General features: G+C 49.7%; 1 protein-coding gene across 1 annotated transcript; it reads right to left on the reverse strand.

The window, feature by feature from the left end:
• Positions 1-5,316: 5,316 nt before the first annotated feature.
• LOC308126120 (ankyrin repeat domain-containing protein 9) lies at positions 5,317-6,921 on the reverse strand. The gene has a single exon (XM_080490255.1). The coding sequence runs from the start codon at positions 6,709-6,711 to the stop codon at positions 5,851-5,853; it is 861 nt and encodes a 286-aa protein (XP_080346381.1). The 5' UTR covers positions 6,712-6,921; the 3' UTR covers positions 5,317-5,850.
• Between the last annotated feature and the right edge of the window lie 6,747 nt (positions 6,922-13,668).

Raw genomic sequence — 13,668 nt, forward strand, 5'->3', positions numbered from 1 at the left:
CTTCCACTCCTCACTAAAGGTGCTTCTGAAGTTGCTTGTTCTCTGTCATCATTTGTTCAAACTTTCAAAATCATGTTCCTCTTTTGTTGTTGCTTCTTTGTTCATTCATGTTCCTGCTTCATGTTCCTGTCTAGATAGAGCTGCTCAGGCTGGTTAAATCTAGGAAATCATCTTACTGTCTAGATAGAGCTGCTCAGGCTGGTTTAATCCAAAAACAGTTGTAAAGTATTTGGATCAGTGTGATAACTGCAAATAATATAGAAAAGAAATATATTGAAATAAAAGAGAAAATTAAAAGCAATAACTTTTATCAATTCATATTACTTATTCATTTCTTTACTACAACTGATTAAGGTTGAGCTCTTTTTAACAACTTTAGACACTAACATGAAGTACAGTAATGCATCATGTTGTTTTATATTATATGTTGTTGGGATTTATGGTTGGTTATTAGCATTAAATTACTGTAAGTAATAGATTACTGAAAGTAATAAATCACAGGAAGTAATTTATGAAAAATTGAAATTATTGATGGAAGTAAACGGTCATTTACTCATTAACAACTACTTTTTAAAGTAATTGAATAATTACTTTAAAAACAAAAAATTAATAAATTATCAAAAATTATTTGTTAATAAAAAAAATATTAATTTGCATAGTTTTCTTATTTATGTATTAATAATAAATTGGGGCACCACCAGATAAACTGGAAATAGCTAATACCAAAATATCAGTCTCGTTTGTCAAAGTTTATTTAATTTAGTTAATATTTCTGCATAAAATATAACAATCTTAAATAAAAGGGAAGGTGTGAGATCCGAGCACAGACTGTTACAAACCAGTGAATTGTCAACAATAAATACCCACCGTCCGTGGTGCTGTTGGTTCTGGGAGGCGGTGATAACTGGTTGTTACCGGGTCTGAATTCAGCGTCCTGAATTCAGAGGCCTGGCTCCAGCTGCAGCAGTGGACAGCAAGACAGTTGAAGGAGGAGAGGAGAAGAGGAGACGCTGGCTTTGGTCTCCAGAATCCCCCATAAAGGCAAAAATAGAGGAAACAGAAGATGTAGTCCGAACTGGGTCCTGCTCGTCCAGCGGGCTGGTGTTGGTTCTGTCTCTTTGTTTCTGCTTGGTGCTCTCTAATACCATCCTGACGAGGGAAAGAGATGTCTCTCCCTCGATGGTCAGATTGAAAAGCGGAGAGTGTTGGTAGAAAGTGAGTCTCACCAACTTCAGTTTTGGACCCCTGTGGTGTTCGGGTCGGATTCAAGCATCCTCATTGGCCACTTCCGGGGTTTGGCTCGCTCCCCTGCTGTTTTATGGCCTGTTCATTGTTGCTGGTGTTTTCCTTCGGGGGAGCAAGCCTCTAGAGGAGTTCATGGAATCTTCAGCCCCAACAATGTTGATACCCTGGCTGTCCTGTGACATCAACACATCTCTACAAACTTATATTAGTGCTCCAGGTGTGAAACGGCGCGCTGCATAATTCCGCCCTCTTCATGAAAAGCTGAGCTCATGCCAGCCTCTGATCCCAGTTATACTGTAATGCCACACCAACTGTTTGGACGACAGCGTGAGCTGTTCCAATGTTCTCCACACACAGTGAGAACAGAGCAGATTGACGAAGCCTTGTTAACCTTTGGTACAGGAACCCTGTTCTGGTCTGTCACTACCACAGCACGCACACCTTCAGCACTGAACAACAACACAGTTTACAGTCAGCGGGGGGTCTCACTGGACACAATCAGCAAGGAATTCTATTTTGGCATTGCCTCACATACTGTATGAAAACATTTCAATAAAACTTGTTTTCAGTGTGTGTGTGTGTGTGTGTGTGTGTGTGTGTGTGTGTGTGTGTGTGTGTGTGTGTGTGTGTGTGTGTGTGTGTGTGTGTGTGTGTGTGTGTGTGTGTGTGTGTGGGACTGGCTGCAGAAGAAAACCCCAGAGAGGACAGACATAATAAATGAAGACAGGTTGAAGTGAGCTTGTATGCATCAGTATGCACATTTGCATTTTAGTTACATTTTGGGGGATTGACTCTATCTGCTCATAATGTTGAATTGGGCATAACGGTCACAATGAGTTTAAAGTTGAAGGGTTTATTACTGTTATAGTTTTTTCAGATGATTCGGCACTTATAGAGCCATATTTGTATCTCCACTGTGGTGTTGGGGTAGATACTTCTGAGGTTGATAATATGGACGAATGTCTAAATAATGTCCCATTTGGAGTGGGGAGGCATCAACAGAATGCTGGTAGAAGTTTGTTGATGTCCTCCAGTGTTTCCAAATACTCAGCTTCCAATCACCCCCTTGCGTAGAACTAGTCCGACAGCAAGCCACCCTGTTGATGATTATAGACATGATTTGGAATTGGATCCTGTGTGTGCGTTTGAGTTGTGGCGGCGTAGGAAGAACCTCGTAACCCATCACGTTTTGTAGCAGGATGGTGAAGATGTTTTTGGATGAGGTTCCTGGATGGACTCCGGTGGCCCGATCAGGAGTATATTAGTGCAACTACTTCTGGATTCCAGGTCCGATGTTTCGCTGTCAGTTTAGTATTGTTAGCTGCTCTCTCAGCACATGGAGCCTCCAGCGGGTCGAAGTGTTCATCGCTCAGGTTGACACTTGCCTCCAGGAAAAGGGCTATGGTCTGATACTGTGGTGGGTATCAGGTCCATTCTGGATTCCAGCCAGACCATTGTGACTTTGAACTCACAGTGGAGGGAGGGAGTCTCACAGTGGAGGGTGGGATGGAGGGAGCCTCACAGTGGAGGGAGGGAGTCTCACAGTGGAGGGACGTAGCCTCACAGTGGAGGGATGGAGTCTCACAGTGGAGGGACGTAGCCTCACAGTGGAGGGATGGAGTCTCACAGTGGAGGGACGTAGCCTCACAGTGGAGGAAGGGAGTCTCACAGTGGAGGGAGGGAGTATCACAGTGGAGGGACGTAGCCTCACAGTGGAGGGATGGAGTCTCACAGTGGAGGGACGTAGCCTCACAGTGGAGGGACGTAGCCTCACAGTGGAGGAAGGGAGTCTCACAGTGGAGGGAGGGAGTATCACAGTGGAGGGACGTAGCCTCACAGTGGAGGGATGGAGTCTCACAGTGGAGGGAGGGAGTCTCACAGTGGAGGGACGTAGCCTCACAGTGGAGGGATGGAGTCTCACAGTGGAGGGAGGGAGTCTCACAGTGGAGGGACGTAGCCTCACAGTGGAGGGAGGGAGTCTCACAGTGGAGGGACGTAGCCTCACAGTGGAGGGAGGGAGTCTCACAGTGGAGGGACGTAGCCTCACAGTGGAGGGAGGGAGTCTCACAGTGGAGGGACGTAGCCTCACAGTGGAGGAAGGGAGTCTCACAGTGGAGGAAGGGAGCCTCACAGTGGAGGGAGTCTCACAGTTCAGGGAGGGAGTTTGACACTGGAGGGAGGGAGCATCACAATGGAGGGATTTAATCCTATAGTGGAGGGAGGGAGTCTGACAGTGGAAAGAGCCTCACATTAGAGGAAGAGAGTCTCATAGGGCTTTTGCACCAAAAAGAACCAGGAGCTAGTTCGGGGCCAGTGCCAGAGCCAGTTCTTAAATGAGCACCACCAAAGAACTCCAGAACAGCTCCAATATTATTTTATAACCACAGAACTTCTTTATAATGAATACTTTAGTTCATCAGCAACTAAAAAACAAACTACAAACTACTGTAAATGAAAGCTGGAGTTTATAGGCATAAAATGAGCCTTTTAATGGCTTCATGTGAAAGAGAACTTTAATCAGAGTGTTTACAGAGGTTACCATGGAAACGGCTGTAGAGCAGTTCTATCATTCTACACCTCCATTCCTCCATGTTGAAGCTTTTGATTCAGACACGTCCAGAAATAAAGTGAAAGGAGCAGAAAGTCACTATGGAATGTTGGAATGGTGGAAAATAAGACCCAAACTCATACACGTGTTATTTTTGTCCCTCTATGTCCACTCTGGAGCTCTGGACTAAAACAAGACGGACGTGAAAAAACACCAATAGAGAGACGAAGAGGCGTAATGTCTTCTTTCTCTTTGGTGCATCAGAGGTTCAGGTCAGACTAGATGGAGCGACCCGGACTAAACCACTGGTACAGTCCGTCTCCTGGTTCCTGGACGAGGCTGTCAGTGCTACATTGGTGAAATCAGTGACGTATCACGTTTTGGAGTGACGCAGTGACGTAGCTCTACTGGCTCCGCTAACGGTGGAACAAGAACCGGTTCTTTGGTGGTGCTCATTTAAGAACTGGCCGTGGCACCAGCCCTGAACTAGAACCTCACAATGGAGGGAGGGAGTTTCAATGTGGAGGAAGGGAGTGACTGTGATGGAGGGGTGGTGACTGTGATGGTGAGATAGTGACTGTCATGGGGGGTAGTGACTGTCATGGGGGGATGGTGACTGATAGAGGGGTGGTGACTGTGATGGTGAGATAGTGACTGTCATGGGGGGTAGTGACTGTGATGGGGGGATGGTGACTGTGACAGAGGGAAGGTGACACTGTGATGGAGGAATAGTGACTGTGATGGAGGGATGGTGACACTGTGATGGAGGGATGGTGACTGTGATGGAGGGAAGGTGACACTGTGATGGAGGAATAGTGACTGTGATGGAGGGAAGGTGACACTGTGATGGAGGGATGGTGACTGTGACAGAGGGAAGGTGACACTGTGATGGAGGGATGGTGACTGTGATGGAGGGATAGTGACTGTGATGGAGGGATGGTGACTGTGACAGAGGGAAGGTGACACTGTGATGGAGGGATGGTGACTGTGATGGAGGGATAGTGACTGTGACAGAGGGAAGGTGACACTGTGATGGAGGGATGGTGACTGTGATGGAGGGATAGTGACTGTGATGGAGTCATAGTGACTGTGAGATGGAATGGTGATTCTATGATGGAGGGATGGTGACACTGTAATGGAGGGATGGTGACTGTGATGAGAGATGGAGACTGAATGAATCGGGTCATTGTGACTGAGTGAATCGGGTCAGTTTGACTGAGTGAATCGGGTCATTGTGACTGAATGAATCGGGTCATTGTGACTGAGTGAATCGGGTCAGTTTGACTGAGTGAATCGGGTCATTGTGACTGAATGAATCGGGTCATTGTGACTGAGTGAATCGGGTCATTGTGACTGAGTGAATCGGGTCAGTTTGACTGAGTGAATCGGGTCATTGTGACTGAATGAATCGGGTCATTGTGACTGAGTGAATCGGGTCAGTTTGACTGAGTGAATCCAGTTAAATATGGTCTCCAGAAGAAAACGTTTCCTTCAATTTAACTCATAAAGGAACAAAAGTCGTTCAGCTTCATTTTAATGATTCAACCTGCAGCTCATTTTCATGGTGGTTGGTACAGAAAGTTTACAATCAGCCGTCCATCAATAAGATCCTGTCCCCATCACTGATCAATACATCACATAATACAACAGTAGAACAGCTCGTCTGCAGTTCCAGTCTCCAGTGTCTTTAGTGTCATGAGACAGTTTGTCTCCAGTGTCTTTAGATAGTTTGTCTCCAGTGTCTTTAGTGTCATGAGACAGTTTGTCTCCGGTGTCTTTAGACAGTTTGTCTCCAGTTTAGTTAAAAAGGAAACGCTTCAGAATAAACGTCCGACACTGATTCTGATGAGAATTAAAAACGTCCATATTATGGCTGTTTGTTCCATTAATTCACTCAGTGGGATTAGATTACTTTACATTAGATTACTTTACATTAGATTACATTTGATTATCGTGCATGTTTATAATGTGACCAGCTCTCTTTCACTCACACACACACACACACACACACACACACACACACACACACACACACACACACACACACAGAGGCTATGTCAGTGCCCCCCCAGCCTGCCGGGAAGCCCCGGGGGTTTAAGTGCGGGAGGGATGGGCAGGTCGTGCAGACTGTCCGGGAAGCTGGAGGGCTGCAGCTGCTGCAGGATGGTCTGCATGGCGCTGAGCAGCAGCGGGGGGGGGCTCCTCCCGGTCAGGTACCCGTACGTGTCCTCCCCGAGCAGCGGGATCCAGAGCTCTGGCTCCCGGTCCAGAGCCGCCCTCATGTGGCGGCCCAGCCTGGGTCTGAACATGAGCAGGTTGTCCAGACACTGCCTCCGGTCGCTCACCCGCGCCCCCGCCCCCGCCGCCCCGGAGTCCCGGAGCTTCTCCAGCGTCAAGTCCAGCGGCGTCAGGCCGCCGAGGTCCTCGGCCAGTGGAGACGCCCCGTTCCCCAGCAGCATGAGCACCGCCTCGGGCCGGCACAGCTCGCAGGCCAGGTGCAGCGGAGTCCTCCAGCCCGCTCGGTCCGGGGGGGGCGCGCCCGGCACCCGGTGCGTCTCCTGCAGGATCAGGCCCAGGATGTAGCGTCGGTCGTAGCGGACCGCCATGGCCAGGTGCGGGGCGGAGGACGGACAGCAGCAGAAGCGCTCGCCGGGCTTTGCCAGCGCGTCGTCCGGGTAGCGGCTGAGCAGGAACTGCGCGTACGCCTGGTGGTCGTGCACGATAGCGTAAAGCAGTGCCTCCGACGGGCTGTACATCTTCAGGGTGGCGTCCTCCTCCCGGTAGAACACCTCCATCGTCCGCATGTCCTCCAGCATCCACACCGGCTTCAGGTCTCGCACAGCCCGGTAGAAGAGCAGCGAAAAGGACCGGTGCTTGTCTGAGCTCCGAGCCGCAGAGAAGCCGGTGACAGAGGCCATGGCGAGCGGCTCCCTGAGGCCCTCAGCAGCGAGTCGCTGCGGCCGGCATCGCGCTACGCTCGGTCCGGTCCGGAAGCAGCGGTGGAGGGGCACACGAGAGGTCGACGGAGCGGGAGAAGAGGCCGGCGTGCAGGTGAAAGTCTTCGGGGAAACGCGCTCCGCTGCGCCGCTCCGGAGCTGCGGGTCCCTGCAGTGTGCAGCCAGCGCGCATGTCCGCCGTTCCGCAACAAACTTTATTGACACGAACATTTCTTCAACAGCGCAGAAACGTGCGCAGAATACAGCGCAGTGACAGCGCAGTTCTCATCCAACCATCATCAAACGGCCATCCAACCAAAATCTAACCATTATCCAACTGTAACAAGGTTTATGTGTTATTTAATTCCACTTGTTATGAATGTAGTTAATGAAATATTTCAATGGCTCTACAGCGCCTCCCTCAGGAACTGTGTGTATATGCTGCTGCCTAGAGGCCAGCGGACAGCACAGCGTATAAATACTTTACATTCATATTCATACTTGTTCAATATGTAATCGTGTGTGTATTGTATATTACCGGAGTGTTGCTTTTCATGTGTGTCTCACCAGTTTAAAAGTGTATCTGTGTTTAATACTCTGTGGGCTTGTTAGCCTCCGGTAATGAATGTGTACTTCTGTTGTACTGTGCTGCGTGGAAACGCCCCCAGCGGCCCAGAACCGGACTGGACCTTATTGTTTCATATCCAGAGAATGAACGTCCAGCCTCCCGTCTTCATTCAATAAAACAAACACAACGTAGAGTGGAGGAGCGCTTGAGCCAGCCAGCCACCGGCAGTGAAGTGTGGTTGTGCATGGTTACACAACCACCATCCAACCACCATCCAACCACCATCCAACCACAATCTAACCACCATCCAACCACAATCTAACCACCATCCAACCACAATCTAACCACCATCCAACCAAAAACCAACCACAATCTAACCACCATCCAACACAATCTAACAAGAATCCAACCACCATCCAACCAAAATCTAACCATAATCCACCCACCATCCAACCATTATCCAACCACCATCCAACCAAAAACCAACCACCATCCAACCACAATCTAACCACCATCCAACCACAATCTAACAAGAATCTAATCACCATCTAACTAAAATCTCAACACCATCCAGCCACCATCCAACCAAGGTCTGAACAGAATCCAACCATCATCTAACCAAAGTCCAACCAGAATCCAATCACTGGCCAACTAAAATCTAACCACCATCCAACCATCATCCAGCGATCATCCAACCACCATCTAACTACCATCCAACCACCAATCAACCGTCCTCCAGATACCATCCAACCAGCATTCAAATACATACAACCATCATACAACCACCATCCAACTACCACCCAACCATCATACAACCACCATCCAACTACCACCCAACCGTCATACAACCACCATCCAACCAAAATCCAACCATCATCTAATCACCATCCATCCATCCTTTTTCTCTCTCTTACCCATTAAGAACCTTCCTGCAGGTGGAGAGCCCACAGGAAGGTGGAGAGCCCACAGGAAGGTGGCGCCCGGTGTGGGACATGAACCCTCTACCTTGAGACTGAGAGTCTCATGTTCTACCTACTGAGCTGGACGGGGGACATGAACCCTCTACCTTGAGACTGAGAGTCTCATGCTCTACCTACTGAGCTGGCTGGGGGACATGAACCCTCTACCTTGAGACTGAGAGTCTCATGCTCTACCTACTGAGCTGGACGGGGGACATGAACCCTCTACCTTGAGACTGAGAGTCTCATGCTCTACCTACTGAGCTGGACGGGGGACATGAACCCTCTACCTTGAGACTGAGAGTCTCATGCTCTACCTACTGAGCTGGACGGGGGACATGAACCCTCTACCTTGAGACTGAGAGTCTCATGTTCTACCAGCTGAGCTGGATCGGAGCATCTAATCACCATCTAATCAAAATCTCACCAACATCCAACCATCATCCATCCACCATCCAACCAAAGTCTAGCCAGAATCCAACCATCATCCATCTACCATTTAACCATCATTGAACCATCATCCAATCGCAATCAAACCACCGTCCAACCAGAATCCAACTATCATCCATCTACCATCCAACCATCATTCAACCAGAAGCCAACCACCATCCCACCATCATCTAACCCCACCCCACCATCATCTAACCCCACCCCACCATCATCTAACCACCATCCCACCATCATCTAACCCCACCCCACCATCATCTAACCCCACCCCACCATCATCTAACCACCATCCCACCATCATCTAACCCCACCCCACCATCATCTAACCACCATCCCACCATCATCTAACCCCACCCCACCATCATCTAACCACACCCCATCATCATCTAACCCCACCCCACCATCATCTAACCACCATCCCACCATCATCTAACCCCACCCCACCATCATCTAACCCCACCCCACCATCATCTAACCACCATCCCACCATCATCTAACCCCACCCCACCATCATCTAACCACCATCCCACCATCATCTAACCCCATCCCACCATCATCTAACCCCACCCCACCATCATCTAACCCCACCCCACCATCATCTAACCCCACCCCACCATCATCTAACCACCATCCCACCATCATCTAACCCCACCCCACCATCATCTAACCACCATCCCACCATCATCTAACCCCACCCCACCATCATCTAACCCCACCCCACCATCATCTAACCCCACCCCACCATCATCTAACCACCATCCCACCATCATCTAACCCCACCCCACCATCATCTAACCACCATCCCACCATCATCTAACCCCACCCCACCATCATCTAACCACCATCCCACCATCATCTAACCCCACCCCACCATCATCTAACCACCATCCCACCATCATCTAACCCCACCCCACCATCATCTAACCACCATCCCACCATCATCTAACCCCACCCCACCATCATCTAACCCCACCCCACCATCATCTAACCCCACCCCACCATCATCTAACCACCATCCCACCATCATCTAACCACCATCCCACCATCATCTAACCCCACCCCACCATCATCTAACCCCATCCCACCATCATCTAACCCCACCCCATCATCATCTAACCACACCCCATCATCATCTAACCACACCCCACCATCATCTAACCCCACCCCACCATCATCTAACCCCACCCCACCATCATCTAACCACCATCCCACCATCATCTAACCCCACCCCACCATCATCTAACCACACCCCATCATCATCTAACCCCACCCCACCATCATCTAACCACCATCCCACCATCATCTAACCCCACCCCACCATCATCTAACCACCATCCCACCATCATCTAACCCCACCCCACCATCATCTAACCCCACCCCACCATCATCTAACCACCATCCCACCATCATCTAACCACCATCCCACCATCATCTAACCCCACCCCACCATCATCTAACCACCATCCCACCATCATCTAACCCCACCCCACCATCATCTAACCACCATCCCACCATCATCTAACCCCACCCCACCATCATCTAACCCCACCCCACCATCATCTAAGCCCACCCCACCATCATCTAACCACCATCCCACCATCATCTAACCACCATCCCACCATCATCTAACCCCACCCCACCATCATCTAACCCCATCCCACCATCATCTAACCCCACCCCATCATCATCTAACCACACCCCATCATCATCTAACCACACCCCACCATCCTCTAACCCCACCCCACCATCATCTAACCCCACCCCACCATCATCTAACCACCATCCCGCCATCATCTAACCACACCCCACCATCATCTAACCCCACCCCACCATCATCTAACCACCATCCCGCCATCATCTAACCCCACCCCACCATCATCTAACCACCATCCCGCCATTATCCAATTGTCCTCCAACCACCATTAAACAAACCATGGTGGCTAGATGATGGTTGTTACGACATCTTATAACCACATGTTAATACTACATGTTATTAGTACATTTTATTACTACAAGTTATTTATTTATTTATTTATTTTTTCCCAGCATGTGGGTCCATCCAGCCAGTCCAACTTGTGGGAGGAGCTTCTTGAAGTGTCGGCTGACATTTCTCCAGATTACCTCAACAAATTAACAGCTAGAATGCCAAAGTACTGCAATGCTGGGATTACTGCAGATGGAGGATTCTTTGACCAAAGCAAATATTATTATTTCAAATAAATATGATTATTTCTAACCTTGTCAATGTGTGGACTATATTTTCTATTAATTTTACAACTGGTGTGGTAAATAAAAGTGTGACTTCTCATGGAAAACAGAAAATTGTCGCCCCCCCCCCCCGTGGAGTGTTGGATGTATGTAAGGGTGTGTCTTTGTGTTTTGAGGAGGTGGGTGCAATGTGTGTGTCTATGGTGCGGTTTAAAATTGGGGGGTAGCGGGGCCCGGGCGTTCTACCGCTGACAAGCGGCAGAACCCTGAAAGCGGCTTACCCCCTCAAGACCCTGCGTGACTAGGTGTGGTTAAAATTGTGGGTGGTGCAAAGTCGGGGGAGGACCCAGACCGCAGTTAAGTAGCCCGGACCCCCCACCCTAGGCACCGTCCCACTGTTCCCTATTGTGGAGTAATATAAGGTGAGGTAAGGCAAGGAGGGTTCTGAGGGAGGGGGTCCCCCCATCGCTAGGACCTTGGCCCAGCTGGACCCCCCGCGCTGCCCCACCCCACCCCCGAGCAGCCGGCCTAGGACCCGGGGAACCAACACCCCCCCCAACAAGGCGCCGTAAGGGGACCCGGGCAGGGAGCCCCCACCCCACCCAACGGCCAGACAGCAGAGTGTAAGACCCGCAGGGCCCAGTGCGAGCCCCAGCACCCCCCCTCACACACACACACACACACACACACACACACACACACACACACACACACACACACACACCCTCCCATATTTCGGGCCCTGGAGGTCACTCTCAGTCAACTGTCCATCCAGAACCCGGAGCCCCACCGTCCCCCGCTCCCCCGATCCGGGAGCGAGGCAGACCTGGAGCGCGGCAGCAGGGGCCAGCCCGCCCCACCAGGGGAGGGAGGCAGAGGGAGGACCCACCCCTGGCGCCGCAGCGGGCACCCCCACGAGAAAGGTGGAGGCACCCCACCCCGGCCCCCCACAGGCCGACAGCCAAGCCGGGGCCAGACGCCCAGCCCCCCCACCCCACCCCAGTGGGGGCACCCCCGGCCCAGAGCAGAGCCCCCCCCACACACATCCCCCAGGACTCCCCAGGCCAGGCCGCAGTCCCCCAGCATAGACGCTAGCACCCCCCGAGCCCACAGAGCCGCCAACCACCCGAGCCACGACGCCCCAGCCACGACGCCCCAGCCACTGACGGCACCAAGAGCCCCGGGGCGGAGCCCCCGCCCCCCCCACAGGGCTACATGGTGTATTTAATTATTGGGGACCAGGTGGACTGAAATTGTGTCAAATGGTTTTTCCTACCAGCAGAAATTCTCTCCACTGTGATGTGGTCTAGAAGTAAGTTTTTAAATAACTTTATACTCAGATTACTTTGGGATTTCCTGTTCATGAGCCTTTTTAGTGACGCTGATGGAAACCAGGAGCATCAGGACTCTTTTATTCTCTTTTAACTTCTGTATTGTAAAGTACTCTGTGAAGGACCTTGTATTGTAAAGTACTCTGTGAAAGAGCTTGTATTGTAAAGTACTCTGTGGAGGACCTTGTATTGTAAAGTACTCTGTGGAGGAGCTTGTACTGTAAAGTACACTGCGAAGGACCTTGTATTGTAAAGTACTCTGTGAAAGAGCTTGTATTGTAAAGTACTCTGTGGAGGAGCTTGTACTGTAAAGTACTCTGTGAAGGACCTTGTATTGTAAAGTACTCTGTGGAGGACCTTGTATTGTAAAGTACTCTGTGGAGGAGCTTGTACTGTAAAGTACTGTGTGAAGGACCTTGTACTGTATGAGCAGTACGGTGGTGTTATCAGAGTACTAATGTACTAGTACAGAGTAGTGACCAAACGTTGGGTCTGGTGATGTTGAGATCTTCTTCCCATCTGGAGGTTGAAGGGATGTTGAGATATTTGAAGCTCCAGGATTGAGATGATTTTAGAAAGAGGTTTAGGAGCTGAGATCTTCAGGAGCTTTGTCACTGTCTGAGGTCAGTTCAGCTCAATCTCTTCTAGATTACACTGACTTGGGATTATTGACTGAAGCTGAAGAGGTTCCAGATACTTGTTCTGACTGATAGCAGATGGTTCTATTAGCTCATTCAATGGAACCAAAGAGTTACTGGAGGAAAGTTCTTCTAAGGTTCTTCTTCCTTTATTTTGCCATCTTGGGAAGTTTCTTGGTTTCTTTCTTTGCAGGATGTCAGGATTGTTCCAGAGGGGGTGAAGAACCTCCCAGCAAGCTGTCAGAGACCTGGTTCTATTGATGCTTTTAAAGCAGCTGGGTTCTTTGATGAAGGACTGAAGAAGGGAAGATCTCTGGTCTGGAGATCTTCACACAAGGTTTTCTCAATGTCTAGCCAGCCTTCATCTAAGGCTTTCTGATTCATCCATTTTACTACATAAAGTACTTTATTGGCCAGATAATGAGTATAAAGTTTGGGAGTTCTAAGCCACCTTGGTCCTTGGTGTTCTGGAGTGTTTTTAAACTTCTACCTGATGGTTGGTTTTTCCATCAGAATGTTGAGACGTGAGAATCCAGAGTGTTAAAGCAGCTTTTTGGTGGTTTTGTTGGGATCATTGAGAAGATGGCGTTCATTTTAGGCAGGACCATCGTTTTGATTGTTGCTCCTCTCCCCAGAAGTGAAATAGGGAGTGTCCTCCATCGGGTGAGGTCCTCCTCCAATGTTCTAATAAGGGGGGGTAGTTTAAGTTCACCAAGTCTGAGAGTTTGGCTGAGATGTTAATGCTGAGGTATTTGATGTTCCCTGGTTTTAGTGGGGTGTTCGGTGTG

The sequence above is a fragment of the Lipophrys pholis genome, assembly GCF_963383615.2.
Source record: "Lipophrys pholis genome assembly, chromosome: 21".
Classification (NCBI taxonomy): Eukaryota; Metazoa; Chordata; class Actinopteri; order Blenniiformes; family Blenniidae; genus Lipophrys; species Lipophrys pholis.

Coding starts and splice junctions, on each gene's coding strand:
- LOC308126120 (XM_080490255.1), bottom strand. CDS start 6,711: ATGGCCTCTGTCACCGGCTTCTCTGCGGCTCGGAGCTCAGACAAGCAC.